General features: G+C 37.0%; 1 protein-coding gene across 2 annotated transcripts in view; it reads right to left on the reverse strand.

Moving 5' to 3' along the window:
• Nucleotides 1-16,682, reverse strand: part of LOC106882132 (TBC1 domain family member 9) — a 31,957-nt gene extending 15,275 nt beyond the window's left edge. The window contains exons 1-12 of one of the 2 annotated variants that reach the window (XM_089355231.1): nucleotides 16,530-16,682; nucleotides 15,507-15,545; nucleotides 15,192-15,323; nucleotides 14,089-14,197; nucleotides 11,484-11,578; nucleotides 11,285-11,379; nucleotides 9,435-9,581; nucleotides 8,513-8,624; nucleotides 5,810-5,870; nucleotides 4,214-4,390; nucleotides 1,412-1,522; nucleotides 831-929 (exon numbers count right to left, since the gene is read on the reverse strand). In XM_089355231.1, coding sequence (XP_089211357.1) covers nucleotides 831-929; nucleotides 1,412-1,522; nucleotides 4,214-4,390; nucleotides 5,810-5,870; nucleotides 8,513-8,624; nucleotides 9,435-9,581; nucleotides 11,285-11,379; nucleotides 11,484-11,578; nucleotides 14,089-14,197; nucleotides 15,192-15,323; nucleotides 15,507-15,545; nucleotides 16,530-16,618 — 1,266 coding nt within the window. In that variant the 5' untranslated portion in view covers nucleotides 16,619-16,682. Of the gene's footprint in view, nucleotides 1-830; nucleotides 930-1,411; nucleotides 1,523-4,213; nucleotides 4,391-5,809; nucleotides 5,871-8,512; nucleotides 8,625-9,434; nucleotides 9,582-11,284; nucleotides 11,380-11,483; nucleotides 11,579-14,088; nucleotides 14,247-15,191; nucleotides 15,324-15,506; nucleotides 15,546-16,529 lie in introns of those variants that run through there. The other variant, XM_089355232.1, reaches the window with a different exon arrangement.

Raw genomic sequence — 16,682 nt, forward strand, 5'->3', positions numbered from 1 at the left:
ATTATGTAAATAAACAAGCATTGCATTTGTGAGAGTAACCTGTGTGCTAAAGGGTCAAACCCACTACAATTTCAGGTGACTTTATTGATGCTGGAGGAAGAAATTATGTACATTATCATTTCGACATCTGCTGTTCTTGTTGATTATCTTCATTGGCAGCCCTGATTAAGAAATCCTGATCCAGGATATCTATGTTTCAGCAGATATGTGATCCATGATCATCCAATGTTTTTGTTAAACCAAATATCAACTCTACATTTTACTATTCATTCTTCCTTTTCTAAGGTGGGAATATGTAATTTGAAGGAGATTTGGTTGTTATTTCTAGCAAGTAAAACGACAACAAAGAGGCTTCTTCACACAGTCAGTTAGTTGCTGTTTAAACTCAGAGAAGCCTTGATCAAAGAGACCAATGATAAAAAATCATTCCAGCCATAACCAAGCCATCTTTTATTCACATACAGAAGAGAAAAACCATTATGGCAATTTAGTTCCAAACATTGGCTGATATTTCTACAGGTCCAACAACTGTTTAACTCTTGATATTAACCTGCCAGAAACCACCTCTGGCTCTGTAGTACAAATGTATTGTTTCCAAAATTTCTCAAATAAATCTTCCACCAAACCTTAGTCACAATTAATGTTCCTAACACTAGCTTAATGATAACTAAGTTATTTTACTGAATGCTTTGTTATATTAAAAATTAATTGAAAGAAACAGTAATATGGTAACAGAAGAGTTACACATTTGTTCATTTTGTCTAATGGTAGCTAAAGGCTGAATATGGTACTACCATTGACCATACCACAAAGAATTTCAAAAAACTTACTCGAAACAAGATGTATAAGTCTTCAAGTTCCTTCCCTTCAAACACTGTCTCTGATGCTACACTGCGAAGAATATTCTTCATTGTACTGTCCTCAATGTTCTAGAAATGCAACAAATAGAAATACAGGGTCAAACAGAACATCAAGTTTAACAGAGTTTTAACAATTTTTTGTTTTTTTACATCAGCCTGATCTTTTGATGATGAATGTTTAAGTGAAAAGCTGAACTATTCATATATGCAATTGATAAAAAGGTGAACCATTTGGACATGCTATTGATAATAAGTAATCCCCAAAACCCAGACTTCGGTGACAATAATAAAAAAACTCATTTCTACGCAGGATTTTATTTTTTGTAAATCTATCAAATGACTCCAAACTGCTGACACAACAACACATTTTCTTGCCAAATTTTGACAGAATTCAAAAATTAAAAAAAAGCCCAACTTTCTTCCTTTTAGCCAATTAATGCAGGGAATAGAGGCATTTTATAAGAAGTGACAAAAATGATGTGAAGACAATTATGCAAGTTGGTTCTGGGACCTGGTTACGTATGGTTGTAAGAAGTTAACAAAGCACTTACTTGGACTACTTTCAGGCGATATTTCAGCCGCAGTTTTTCAATATCTTGATTTGTTATGTGACTATAACATCTGTAACTCTCATCTATAAGGTCTGCTACATCAACTGACGGCTACATGGGAGAACAGAAATATAAGAGACATAAAGATATATACACATGAAGAGTGTGTGTACGAAACAGATAAAGGCATATTGACAAATGAATGTAAGACAGTCTCACAAACAAGAGAGAGAGAGAGAGAGAGCAGATAGCTGAATCACAAAGAGCCTATATAACCTGACAGAAGCCAGTGTTTGGTGTCATGTGACCAGCACTGTGTTACATTCAGCGCAATGACACTCAATTCTAAACAGACAAATCTAGATACACATGGTAAAAGTTATGTTCTGTGTTTGATAGGATATGAAGTGTGTCATCTGTCATACTGTATTAAACCCTAACCAAATAGTTAACATGGAAAAGTAATGTTGTCATTTGGAAGCATTGCACAAAAATTTGCAGAAAAAGCACCCATCATTGATTAATCATATAGAAGTGTTATTCTCAGATGATAATGCAAGAGCACACATTGCTCAAGTCCCTTAGGAAAAGATTACAGCACACAATATGGCAGTTTTACCTCATCCTCCTTATTCTCTCTCAACCTTGGTCCACCTGATTATCATCTATAATTGCAACATTATTTAGAGGGGAAATAATTCATTGATCATGAAGAGGTTTTATAGGCGTAGGAGTGGCTGTGTGGTAAGTAGCTAGTTTACCAACCACATGGTCCCGGGTTCAGTCCCACTGCGCGGCATCTTGGGCAAGTGTCTTCTACTATAGCCTCGGGCCAACCAAAGCCTTGTGAGTGGATTTGGTAGACGGAAACTGAAAGAAGCCCGTCGTATATATGTATATATATATATATGTATGTGTGTGTGTGTGTGTATGTTTGTATGTGTGTGTTTGTCCCCCCAACATCGCTTGACAACCGATGCTGGTGTGTTTATGTCCCCGTAACTTAGTGGTTCGGCAATAGAGACCGATAGAATAAGTACTAGGCTTCTGAAGAATAAGTCCTGGGGTCGATTTGCTCGACTAAAAGGCGGTGCTCCGGCATGGCCACAGTCAAAAGACTGAAACAAGTAAAAGAGTAAAAGAGTAAAAGAGGTGATGTTGAGTGTTTCTTTGCTTCAAATGCTTGAGGGATCAACAATTTGCAAATAGATAGGATTGTGTTTTCAGTAATGGAAGGCAATATTATTTTGTTTAAATACAAAAATTAAGAGCAAAGAAATATTTATTTATTTCCTCTCTTGAAATGTGATAGGATTTTCTTTCTAACCTAATACATATCTGTACGTATATGTGTGTGTGAATGTGTATGTGTCTCATTGTCTTGAAATCATGTGATAGTTGTAAATGATTGTCACTGTCATACAAGCAGCATCATTCATTTCCAATATTCTGCACAAATATGCTTAACCATTGAGGAAATATTAGCTTGCTTGGAAACAGTTGTGGGTTGGCAACTGGCTATAGAAAATCTGTTTCAATAAACTTTGTTTGACCAAAATAATACCGAGTGGAATCAGACTTGAAATCACTTGGCTGCAAAGTGAACTTGTTAACCATTCAGCCATGCCTGTGATAAATACATACCCACAAAAAATTATATCCACCCCTTTTCTAAGTTTAAATGTATAGAATAATACTGTCAGATGTTCTTCCTAGTGCTGGCCACTTAACGGTGAGTATAAAATCTCTTTTGGTTAGTCAGAAACACTCATCTACACAAATGATTACCACAACAAGATTTCAACATATCATCATGTAGTCAGTAGTCCAGTACCTTAACCTCACTGACATTATATACCTCATTCAAAATATATGAGATTTATTTTTCATGACACCAGCTCTAGAGAGATAACCATGTCCTTGACATAACCAAAGAGGCTTCACAATGCCAAATATTGCTCACTTGCCTGCGTCTTTACAGAGTGAGAAGCATAGAGTAACAGAGGCATAAATGATAGTGATGAGAAAGACGTGTGGTAAGGGGTGGAGTGATAGGACACTCAGTATTCTGAGATTGTTGGTGGAGATGACAGAAGTCTTGGTTGTATGCAAGGGAAAGAACAATAATAGTATGTTGGCATGAGTGACATGGAGAAATGACAAACCAATACAAAATCATATACAACACTATATGGTAGCCTGAAATGCAAGAAATAGTGACCAAATCCCACTCAAATCAAACTCAACTCTCTTTAAGGAAAAGACACTGAATAGTATAATCTAAGATATGTAATGCCTGAAAAAAGGCAGAATGGTAATGTGAGAAATGTCATTAATTACAGGTCTTGAGATCAGAGCTGGAAACCAGAGGGTAATCTTGTCCAGAAGTTGATCCTTAATATCTTTCAATAAAATGTAAAACAAAATGTTTGAAATCAGATGTGTCTTTCACATGTACTTTTATCTGATCATCAAAGATATGACACTGTCTATACAGACACCTAGAGGATACATGATTCAGCTGTACTGAAGTAGATCAAATCCTAACAACAATGGAAATAGAAATCCTTTGATTACATGTACTCCCTAAATTGGTCAACTTCTTACATTTCTTCAGTCTCAGAATGTATTTTCACAGACTGAACTTTTTGTTTAAGCTAAAATTTGAACTCATGACCACATAGTCTGTAACCCAGCATCAGCCATTACAGATTTTAGCCACAATATGTCTGTTAATGTGTATCATATCAAAACTATAACAGACCAAGAAGTTAGATTTTTAGAATGGTCTGCAATACTCACCTTTTGTGGTGTTGATGGCATTGAAGAAGTGTGTAGTACAACAGGCATTGTGGAGTCATGGCTGGTGACATTCTCCAGATAATTGGTCAGAACTGTCATTGCTTCACCATCTTCATGACAGCTTAGTAATTCTTCACTTTTGTTTTCTAAGATTGTCAAAGCAATTTGGAAAATGACCTGCAGTAAGATAAGCAAAGTTCATGCATTTTTGCTTCATAAATAACCAAATCAAAATAACCAGTTAACTCTTTTCTTACCATATTGTTATTGAAAGACAATGCTTGCTCTTATTTTGATTAATTTTGAAAATAAGAATTTAAATAGTTTCTCCTTTATTGTTTCATATCCTAAACTTTTTTTATAGCTTAATTGGCAAAGGAAATACAGCACTTAAAACCTTGAAAGGAAAAAGAATCCTCAACAAGATACAATCCATCAGAAAGGAATCCATACAGTTTCCTACACATCACTCACAAACCTTGGCTCAACTTGTAGCTTTAGTAGAAACCACTTACCCAGGGTACCACAGATTCATGAAGATGTAAAGGAAGCTTCTTAAACATACAGTTATGCTGGCAGTTCACAAGAAATATGGTAAATATTCTAGGTAACAGAAGACTAAGAACATTTTTGATTGTCTGGTTTAAGACACAATTTTGGCTTGTCTTTTATTTGTCTTCTTTGCTTAATTCATTGTAAATATTGAAAATTACATTACAGTTTGTGTAGGGAACTCTGTAAAATTATACTGCAAATACTTTTTAATAATCAAATCATTCCTTAATATATTCATGAATGTTCCTGCTATAATTACAATAACATTCAAACCTATTTTATAATAAAGTCAATGACAGGTGTTGTAATACTACTGATAGATGATGGTCATCATCATACAGAGATATGAGGGAAGGAAGCTCACTGAAGGATTAGTTGAAAATAAAACTACCACATACTACACATATAACATACAACTCTGAACTTGTAAACTTTCTGCCAGCACACCACCAAAGCTTACTTAATTCACCAACCCCGATCTTTTCTATGCTGAAACAACCATTCTCTAGAATTACTTCCATATCATGCTTTCTAAGTTCAATTCAAATGCTTTCACTTCATCAGACTAGCAGGGCCAGCAAAAGCAATGGGCACTGCTTCTTCTCTCTGGAATAAGAAATAAATAAAGACAATGCAAGATGAAAATATGTAGATACAATCATATAATGATGGCTATATCACTCAATTCTACAACAAGTAACTCAACTCACATTCAACCTCTATGGCATGAAGCCAACGTGAAAGCCTCAACATTACAGTAGCTAAGTCTCCTTGTAATCTTTAAAAAATGGAAGGACACACCCAATAATGTAATCCTTGACATATCATGACAAAATAAATAGATCTGATGGTCTTGGCTGGAATGAGCTGACCTAGGGCTAATCAACAACTTCCTTAGTAAATTAACAAGCCAACAGGCTATTCTCAACCCATTCTTCCTCATCATTTCCTGCAAATATTTAACATTTCAGATCATGGTTTACAGCAATAATACAATAACAAGTTTTCTAAGCATACAAAGGTTATATAGATTTGACTTACCTTAGCACCATCATAGAAGAAGCAGTCCAAGATATTCACAGCACAGTTAAATGGCATTACACTAGAGACAGAAGAAGACAAATATATATATATTATGTGTATGTGTGTGTGTGTGTGTGTGTGTGTGGAGGCGCAATGGTCCAGTGGTTAGAGCAGCAGACTCGCGGTTATAGGATTGTGGTTTCAATTCCCAGACCAGGCGTTGTGAGTGTTTATTGAGCGAAAGCACTTAAAGCTTCACGAAGCTCCAGGCAAATGTGTGGGGGGGGGGGTTAACCCTGCTGTACTCTTTCACCACAATTTTCTCTCACTTTTTCTTCCTGTTTCTGTTGTACCTGTTTTTCAAAGGGCCAGCCTTGTCACACTCTGTGTCACACTGAATCTTTCTGAGAACTACATTAAGGGGACATGTGTCTGTGGAATGCTCAGCCACTTGCACGTTAATTTCATGAGCAGGCTGTTCCATTGATTGGATCAACTGGAACCCTCGTCATTGTACCTGCTGTAATATGTGTGTGTAATGTACATATACATCTCATCATCATCCACTTTTCCATGCTTGCATGGGTCAGATGGAATTTATTTGTAGAAGGTTTTCTACAGCTGTTACCAACCCTCACCTGTTTCCAAGCAAAATAATACTATCCCATACCTGGACATGTTCACAAACAATATTGGAAATGAATGGCTTGGCTTGTATGACTGTGACACATTTACAACTATCACATGATGTCAAGACAAGGAGCCACAGGAACATATGAACTCAAGAACATATGGCTGGGAAGCAAACTTCTTATCACACAGGCATGCCTGTACACACACACACACACACAAACACACATATACACACACACTAGCAGAAAGACCGCCCTCTGGGCAGTTTTCTGCTAGTCCTTTGATAATATATTCACATTTGATTCCCATTTCAAATAATTTTTATATTTCACTTCTAATTATTTCTTTGTATAATAAGTGCTCACTTGCTTAGTAAATATTGCTTTCATTATTTTATCACAGTCATAATCTCTCATTTTAAAACAAACATCACGGTAGTCCAACAACAGAGGGAGAAGCAGTTTGTCAAGTTTTACCTTCCCCTCAAAGCAACACAGAGATTTCAATTCAGTAGCCCATCTGTAAGCTTTGCAGTGTATGTGTGTGAGAAGGAGAGAGAACATTGCAACCAATGAATGAAATAAACATGAAATGAAAAAATTGTATAAATAAAGAGGCATTACTACAGATGTATATACCCCCGGCTTTGTTGCCTCATAACATCCAGAAAAATGGAAACTTTTTAACAAAATTTTCTACAAATACTGCTTAGATGTTGTGGCTTCAGAGTATATAGGGATTTTGTTGTCGTTTAACGTCCGCTTTCCATGCTAGCATGGGTTGGACGATTTGACTGAGGACTGGTGAAACCAGATGGCTACACCAGGCTCCAATCTGATTTGGCAGAGTTTCTACAGCTGGATGCCCTTCCTAACGCGAACCACTCAGAGAGTGTAGTGGGTGCTTTTACGTGTCATCCGCACGAAGGCCAGTCAGGCGGTACTGGCAATGGCCACGCTCAAAATGGTGCACTTCATGTGCCACCCACACAAAAAAAAAAGGGGAATTGGAGAGAGGAGTTGCAGAAAATTCACACGATCTGACTTTTTTCCTTCATAACTTTCAGGAAGATGGGTATCTTTTAATGAAAATTTATACAAATCCCTTTCAAACAGCATAGATTACGATTATAAAGAAATTTGTGGGGAAAATTTTTTCGGGGATTTTCCCCATTTTTTCAAAATGATGGGGTTGGGGATGGGCATCTTTGTATGGAAAACATTTTGAAAGCTCGTTCTTTTTTTACACCCCCTCCCCATCATCCCACTCTGGACCTATTTTGGCCAATTTTTATTTGAACTTCAAAATCTTGGAAAGAGCATTTCCAGTAAAAAAAATTTTTTTAAATTGTTAATATTTTCAGAGGGAAAAGTGAGTGATTTAAGGGTGATTTCAATAAACTTGAGAAATCAAAATTAAAGGAAATTTCTAAAAACATGAATTTAAAAAAATACTTCCAGGCAGTCAACCCTTTGATAATTGCTTTCTTTTAGTACTTTTAGTAATTGTTACATACCTAATTAATAAGCAGCTTTCTCTATTATAGTATAGATATATACACACACATGCGGCGAGCTGGCAGAAACGTTAGCACGCCGGGCGAAATGCTTAGCAGTATTTCGTCTGCCGCTACGTTCTGAGTTCAAATTCCGCTGAGGTCGACTTTGCCTTTCATCCTTTCGGGGTCGATTAAATAAGTACCAGTTACGCACTGGGGTCGATATAATCGACTTAATCCGTTTGTCTGTCCTTGTTTGTCCCCTCTGTGTGTAGTAAAGAAATAACACATGCACACACATCAATGTGCTACTACTCTTCCACTACAAGCAGGTACACAATGCTCCCAGTGGAGTATTTATAGTTAAAGTTACAAGAATGAATGAAAAAGACTGTTACAGTAAGCAGGCTTAATTCCTGTCAGAGTGGCAGTAATAGTAGATGCCATCTAACTGCAGATACCATCCTTTAAAAAATAAAATTAGATTATCATCGAGAGCCTGGTCAGTGGAAACAAAAGTTAGACATGAATATAGCTGATACAACAATACCACACAACGAATGTAGACAGTATTAAAGAAGAAGTATCACCTGAGGAACAAAGTGAGGAACCAGGCTAGGGAGATCATACCAAGAATTCCCATGTGATCTAAACGTTGGTGAAGTTCAGGAAGATTTTCTTTCAAAAGTTCCTCTAAAACACCTGCAACAAATGAAAAATAAAAAATAACAAAACCAAACAGATTGCAATAAATTGATACAAAATATCAGTCAGTTCTGATAGACAACTGGTAATTAGTCTATTGACTCCAGAATAATGAATGTAAAAAGGTGACTCCAGTGAGAGATGAACACAGAATGTTCAGAAACATTATCAAATAACATTGTGTGGTTAAGTAGTTCACTTCTCAACCAAATGGTATGGGGTTCAGTCCCTTGCACAGTACCTTGAGCAAGTGTCTTCTACAATAGTCTGAGGCCTTGTGAATGGATTTGATAGACGGGGTCAAATTGTAGTGTGTGTGTGTGTGTGTGTGTGTGTGTGTTTGTACTTCTCTGAAAATTACTGAAATACAAGTGGTGGTGCTACTGCCATTTCCTCTGCCAATGATTACAATATCTGCTGGCTTTTGCATCGTCAAATAAGAGGTAGAATAAGAGGTCCCTTGTTTGAGAAAACAGGTGAGAAGCATCCAACTGTAAAACAATGCCTCAATGATGTATTTGACTACCCCATGCCTTGGAAAACAACAAATTAGACATAAGTCCAGTAATTTTAAAGGGAAAGGGTTAGTCAATACCATTGACCCCAGTACTAGACTGACAATATTTTATCAACCCTAGACAGATGAAATGTCAGGCAGACCACAACAGGATTTGAACTCAAAACATAAAGCACTGGAGCAAATGCTACAAGGTATTTTGTCCAATGTTAATAAATAACTCACATTCTACAACTAACACCACCACCATCACTCACAACAACATGACAGATTTGGAATAGATAACAAACCTTGATCTACCAAAGCACCAACAACTTTGGTATTGTAATAATTAGGCAGCAGTCGTTCACAGAGAGAGGTGAGAAGCCAAAATGCCTCTTCTTCGTTGGCATAGAGTAACAGGACACTGGTGACAATATTCATTGCTTGGCAATATCCTGGCAATAGAAGGGAAAGATTAGTATACAGTAATAAATGGTGGCCTCATCATCATTTTCACTGATAGTGGCAACATAGGAGACATCATTATCAGTAACAACAACAGAGAATGAAAGTGAAAGAGAAATGAAATTAGAACAGTAGCAATCATCATCATCATCATCATCATCAGTAGCAATCATCATCATCATCAGTAGCAATAACAAGTGAAATGTCTTCATTCAATGCTGTTATGGAATGAAATATTCATACAGAATGGAATATTGCTACATTTACAATGCTTTGAATAATCTCCACTAATATCACAAACACTAATACATACACACACATCCAGACAAATAGAAATAAACGTACATACATATACACAGACATATAGACATATACAGATACACATACACAACATATACAAGAATACATACAATAACTTTTTCTATGGTATTATGTAATTAATTTCCTTGTTCTTTTTCACACCCTTCCTAACACAAAAGCACCAGACCATGAAGGAACAATGTACATTGGATGCAACAAAGTATACCACAGTACATTATATATATATAAACACACACAATTAGAAACAAAATGAGCTGAGAAAAATAAGTCAAGTTCACCAATGACATGGTTACGGATAATTAATTTAAAGTGTGATGTGCTAAATGTCATAAACAAAAAATTGGGGAGGAGTGGGTGTCAGAGGAGTGGGCCCGTGTGACCCTAGGATGGGGGAAAGCAGTGTCGTGTACCTGAAAAGAAAGCTTGGATTTGGCAGAATTCATAAACAAAACAATACCTACAACCTTCATATACTACCCAATCTTTATGCGTTATAAGGTCGATAAGAGGGGGGGGGGGATTAGGTCACTGGCAGTGTTCGCGGAAGATAATCTAAAACTTCCGGTACTGGTGGAGTGGGTGGGAGGGCGGGCATACCGCGGGCCAAGAGAGCTTTGTCGTGGGTTCTATCAGCATAGAAATTCCAATACGAATTGGGATGAAGTTGGAAAGTGAACTGGTTATAATATGTTTGGGGACACGTACGAGTCGAAGAAGAAGTGGGGGAAAGAAAGTAGTGATTCAGAGAGAGAGAGAGAGAGAGAGAAAGAGAGAGAGAGAGAGAACAGGTAGCAGTACATCATGCTGATCAAAAGTCGTTGGGTTTTTAGAAAAAAGTTGAAACAAACACAGCAGTGTTTAAACCATGAGATTAAATGCTTAAATCGGTAACAGAAATGAGAGTTAAAATCGTAATTTTTAAAGGGGGGAGAGACAAATTTCAGACAGGTTTGGGCTAAGGAGCATACTTCAAGAAAGTAGAGGCGAAGACGATAAAGACGATAACTTGGGTGAGATAGCGAATAGAAATACATAAATAATCATGAATTTAAGACAGAACAGAGATATGGAAGGGAAGAAATGTATAGTCAGAGAAACGGGGTGGGGTTGGGGGAAGGGGAGCGCAGCAGAAGGGATAATATATAAAAATAAAAAATGACTTAGCTATTGTTCATGTCTTGGAGAGCTTTGTCGTGGGTTCTATCTGCATAGAAATTCCAATACACACACATACACACACACATGCCAAGTTTGAAGTGAATGATCATGAGCTCAGAAGTGCAGACTGCTAATGATACCAACAATAAAAGATATGGAAGATGACATGCATTCACTTGTTCCATTACAAAACTGCAATCATCAATATACTCACCAATAGTAGGGTTCCTCCAGGCATATGCAGTTAAGACTCGGCGGAGGGCATCAATTCCCAAATCTGTTTGAAAAGCTGGATGTTCGGGTAATGATCTAAATAGCAATAATAGTTATAATTATTATTTCTAAGTTTACCACAAATCACATTGAAATACAGCCAAGGGAGATATCCCACACTATTATACTGTAAAGTTTACCTGTGTAAATCTCTTTCAATTTCATCTGTGGCAATGTTATTTTTGCCTGCACTCTGTTGTACCATGTTGGCATAGTAACCAGGGTTTGTAATCATCTGGAATTCACAAAAAGATTGAATCATTCGATTGGTCGGTCTATCAACCTATCTATCTACCTGTGTGTGTATCATCATCATCATTATTTAACATCCACTTCCCATCCTGGCATGGGTTGGAAGGTTTGACAGGAGCTGGCCAGCTGGAGCGCAGCCCAGGTTCCAATTGTCTATTTTGGCATGGTTTCTACAGTTCAATGCCCTTCCTAACACCACTCACTTCACTGAAGTACTGGGTGCTTTTATGTGGCACTAGCATGGGTGCTTTTTTACGTGGCACCTGCACAGGCACTTTTACGTGACACTGGCATGAGCGTTTTCACTTTGCATCAGCACAAGTGTTTTTGCATGGCGATAGCACAAGTGGTTTTATGTGACACTGGCATGGAGGCTTTTATGTGACACTAGCATGAGTGCTTTTACATAGCACCAGCATGGGTACTTATTATGTGACACCACCACCCATGAGCCCTCAAGGAAAGAGCCTCTTGGCTGAGAAAGGGACGTGGAGGACATACTTGCATGTATGGAAGGCTGCAGTTTTACTTAGCTTGATGTGTCTTCTCAAGCACAGCAAACCACCAGAAATTTTGGTCTCTAGTCATCTCCTCTGTGAAGCCCAACATCTGTAGATCCTTTCTCACTATTTTGTCCTATATTTTCTTGGGTCTACCCCTTCCACAGGTTCCCTCCACAATTAGAGATAGGCACCTCTTTATGCAGCTAACCTCATCCATACACATCACATGACCATACCAGCACAGTCCTCTCTTGCACACCAGAACTGATGCCTCTTATACCCAATTTTTCTCTTAAATCATTTACACTTTGTCATACATGCACACTAACATTACCCATCCAGCATAACATGCTAACTTCATTTGTTCCTTTAAGAATGTTGACTGTGACTTAACAATTTTTCTAGCAGGTTTAATAAACACACAAAAACTCCCTCATTGATTTGTTGTTTTCTTTTTACATGTACAATGAAACACTGAGAAAGTAAAGTTAACTTAACAAAGACCACAGTTCTAGTTAACAGGAAAACAGACAGGGCACTAATCCCTTCAGATAAACGGCCTTGTTCCACGTGTAGAAGAGGCATAGGTAGAAATTCCACACAGTGTTGAAAAAGATGATTATGGAAGACTTGAGATGAATTGGTGAAGACATATATGAAGCTGTTAGATCTCACAGATGAGATGACAAAGGACCACACTAACTGGTGGCACATGGCGAGGGAGAACAACTGCTTGCCTGTCTCAATGTGACAAAACAAACACTAAAATTATGTTATGTATATGTATAATTGCATATATCACTAGGTACGTGCATGTATGTGCATTCATACATGCCAGTCATCTCCATTGCTCACTTTGTCACTCACTGCCCTATTTCTCGTCTTTTGTGTTACACATCTCTTTATTCATCATATCAATGCCATCCATTTTTCTTTTGCTTTATCTCTTTTGCTTCCTACACTGTGCTGCTATTGCTCATCTCATCATTATTCCATCTTCTCAATCTCAATATATTATGTTGTCAGAGTGACTAAGGATGGCAGTGGATCTCTTCTGTTTGCTGTACATTATTTCCAGTGCAACTAAGGATGCCATCAACAATGTCTCCAACATTCATTTGTGCTGTCCATTACTACAAGAACCACCTACATTCTATTTTCTCTGCCATCATCATCATCACTCAGCAACATATCATAGCTTGTGTCTTCATTACACTGGGCCACATGTGTTTAGTTCACTCTACCCGCTCCTTCCCTTCCAGTAGAGCTTGTCATTACTCCATGTCACTTATGCCAACAGACTATTGCTTTTTCCCTTGCATACAACCAAGACTTCTGTCATCCCCACCAACAATCTCAGAATACTGAGTGTACTATCACTCAACCCCTTACCACACATCCTTCTCATTACTATCATTCATGCCTCTTTACTCTATACTTCTCACTCTGTTAAGAAACAGGCAAGTAGCAATATGTGGCATTGTGAGGCCTCTTTGGTCATGTTAAGGACATGGTAACCTCTCTACTACTGGTGTCATGAAAAATGCACTCCATGCACTTTGTAAAGCATTGGGTTGCAAGGACACTTTAATCTTGATGAGGACATGACACCTCTCTAATGCTGGTGCCACAAAAAGAAGAGCACTTCTGTAAAGTGGGTGGCATCCAGTCAAAGAAACCTGACCAAAAATTAAATGTGTGTGAGATGATGTCTTTCAAGTATGTAGTATCCCTGAATACATCTGACTCCAACCACATTCATCTGTGCAACCCATGCCAGCATAAAAAAGAGGCACAAAACAATGATGATAATAATACATATGCATACACACACTCACACGGAATTGCCAAATTATAATATAGTAAAATAGAATATATGTGAAGTTACAAAAGAATACCATAGAACAGATGTAATTACAGAACAACAGTACAGTAAAACAGATGTGAAATTACAAGTCACACATGTATAATCAAAATGCAAAGTACTTACTTCATTGACAGCACCAGAAAATGTCATCCAAATTTCTCCCCGTAAGTTATCAGGAATACCTTTCAGAATAAGTTCTCGGGTTTTGTGTGTGCGATACATACATACTCCTCTGAAATGTTCACAACAACGAAGATGCTTAGGTACATGGGCGATTATTGCTAAAAAGTAAGTGAAAACTGTCCAGAATATTATTGTGATCAACCAGACAAGTGAAATATTAAGTTAACCATAATGAAAGTTAAACTTTAACCCTTTTGATACCAAACCACCTAAGACTGTCTCTGGCTTTATGATACAAACTTCCTGTTTTAAAGTGATTTAAATTAAAACTTTCCATCAAAATTCCTTATTAATTTATATTCGAAACACCAGCTTAATATAACAAACTTCTTTCATTAAATTCTTTGTTATTTTCAAAACTAACTGAAATCAAAGGCAGTGTTTCAATTAGAAGCATGCTAACAAAAGGGTTAAACTCTGAGCTGATAAATCAAATTCAGTTGGTCCAAAGTGTTCTCTTTACCATCTGCTCTGCTTTGCATTGGCACACAAAACCATGTACTTTTATAAAAGATTGTTACAGTCTGTCAGATACCGACCATGATGAATACCACAGGGTATTGAAAATACATATTCGCCTTTTTATATATTTAATCCTTTATATTGAACACTCAATATTTCATATATTCAATAAGACATATTCCATATATTCAATAAGACATTCAATACTTCATTTTATTGTACCATCCATTTTTATATTATATATTCCATATTCTATATCCCACATTAATTTTACAAGAATATAAATAAAACATAAAAAACAGACAGAGTTGGAACTCTTTTAAATAAAATAATATATTCCTCTATACATGATCATACAAAACCCTTTTTTTGTATTTATTTTTACTCATGCACACACACACATATATATATATATATATATATATATACACACACACACACACGCATATATATGCATAACCTGGTACAGCCCTCTGGTTCATTAGTTCTTGTCAAACCACCCAACCCATGCCAACACAGAAAAAGGGACATTAAATGATAATCACGATGATATAAGAGAGAGAGAAAGAGAGGTAACTTACTTTCCATATTCAGAAAAGTGTATACCCCACAGATGCTGTTTTATGGATTCTTTATTGGTCAGTTCATCTGAATCTCTTCGGTTAAACAGGCTAATTAGAGCAGGTTGAATTGGGAAGTTGCCATTAGCTTCTGAAATGAGAATCATAAAGGACAAAAATGTTGAATCTCTTACATCATGGCATATGTAACAATGGTGAAGACTGAGAGAACTAAATTAGCATCTGCGTGAGTCTGAGTGTTAGAGACAAATTCTCTAAACATCTTTTATCACATATCTCAGAATGGATATAATGAAGAGAAAACATTTACAAACCTTCGGTTGGTTGCTTTCAGTGGTTCCATTGTCTCCTGCACTGGAAGTAAATGAGTAAATAAATAAATTGATTAATAATCATTTCTACTATAGGCACATGGTGTGAAATTTTGGGGGAAGTGGTCTGGTCAATTACATCAACCCCAGAATTAGACTGGTACGTATTTTATCGACCCTGAAAGGAAGAAAGGCAAAGTTAACCTCAGCAGAATATAAATTCAGAACACAGAGGCAGAAGAAATGCCACTAAGTACTTTGTCTTGCCTGCTAACAATTCTACCAGCTCCAGAGCAAGAGTCTCAACTGTGCCATATCAGAAATGGACAAAACCATTGCCCATACCATGAACAAATATCCTAGACTTGCCTAAAACAATAATAAGTTGTGGCAACATGATGAGGTAGTGAGAGTGCTACATTGGAAACTATGTGAGAAGTGGGGTACAGAGAGTGGCAAGAAGTGTTATGAGCACAAACTGAAGAGAGTGGCAAAGTCAGAGATATGCAAAATCTTGTAGGATTTCCCAAACCAAACATATCAGGTGCAAGAGCACAACAAGCCGGACCCAGTGGTGGTGGACAAGGTGAACCACATGTGCTATATAATTGATGCTGCATGCCCCTTTCACCCATGAATAGTCAAGAAAGAAAGCAAAATAGACATATGCAATCCTCTTAAGTATGAAATAGCCTGGTTATGGAAAATGAAGGTGAAAATAGTAAAGGTGCAGGCATGATTGTATGGTAAGAAGCTTGCTTCCCAACCACATGGTTCTGGGTTCAGTCCTACTGTGTGGCACTTTGGGCAAGAATCTTCTATTATAGCCTCAAGCTGACCAAAGACTTGTGAGTGGATTTAGTAGACAGTGGATATTAAATGATGCTACTGATTATACATACATACATACATATTGTATGTATATATGCATTTTTAAACTTTTGTTCAATGAGACTTACATTCACAGAGATTTAAAATATAAATTGAAAAATTCAAAAGTAAGAAACATGCAAAAACAGAGACTTACTCTTTGATACTTGGCTGTTTGTACAAGAAGAACGATATTTTGTCCAAAATAACCTCTCTGTCTTGAAGTTGAGTAAATGTGAAACTCATCTGAAAAACAAGAGAAAACAAATAGCCATTAAACAAGTTATCTTCCAGAGAGACCCTTTCTCTT

The sequence above is a fragment of the Octopus bimaculoides genome, chromosome 7, assembly GCF_046866305.1.
Source record: "Octopus bimaculoides isolate indiv1 chromosome 7, ASM4686630v1, whole genome shotgun sequence".
In the NCBI taxonomy this organism is placed as follows: Eukaryota; Metazoa; Mollusca; class Cephalopoda; order Octopoda; family Octopodidae; genus Octopus; species Octopus bimaculoides.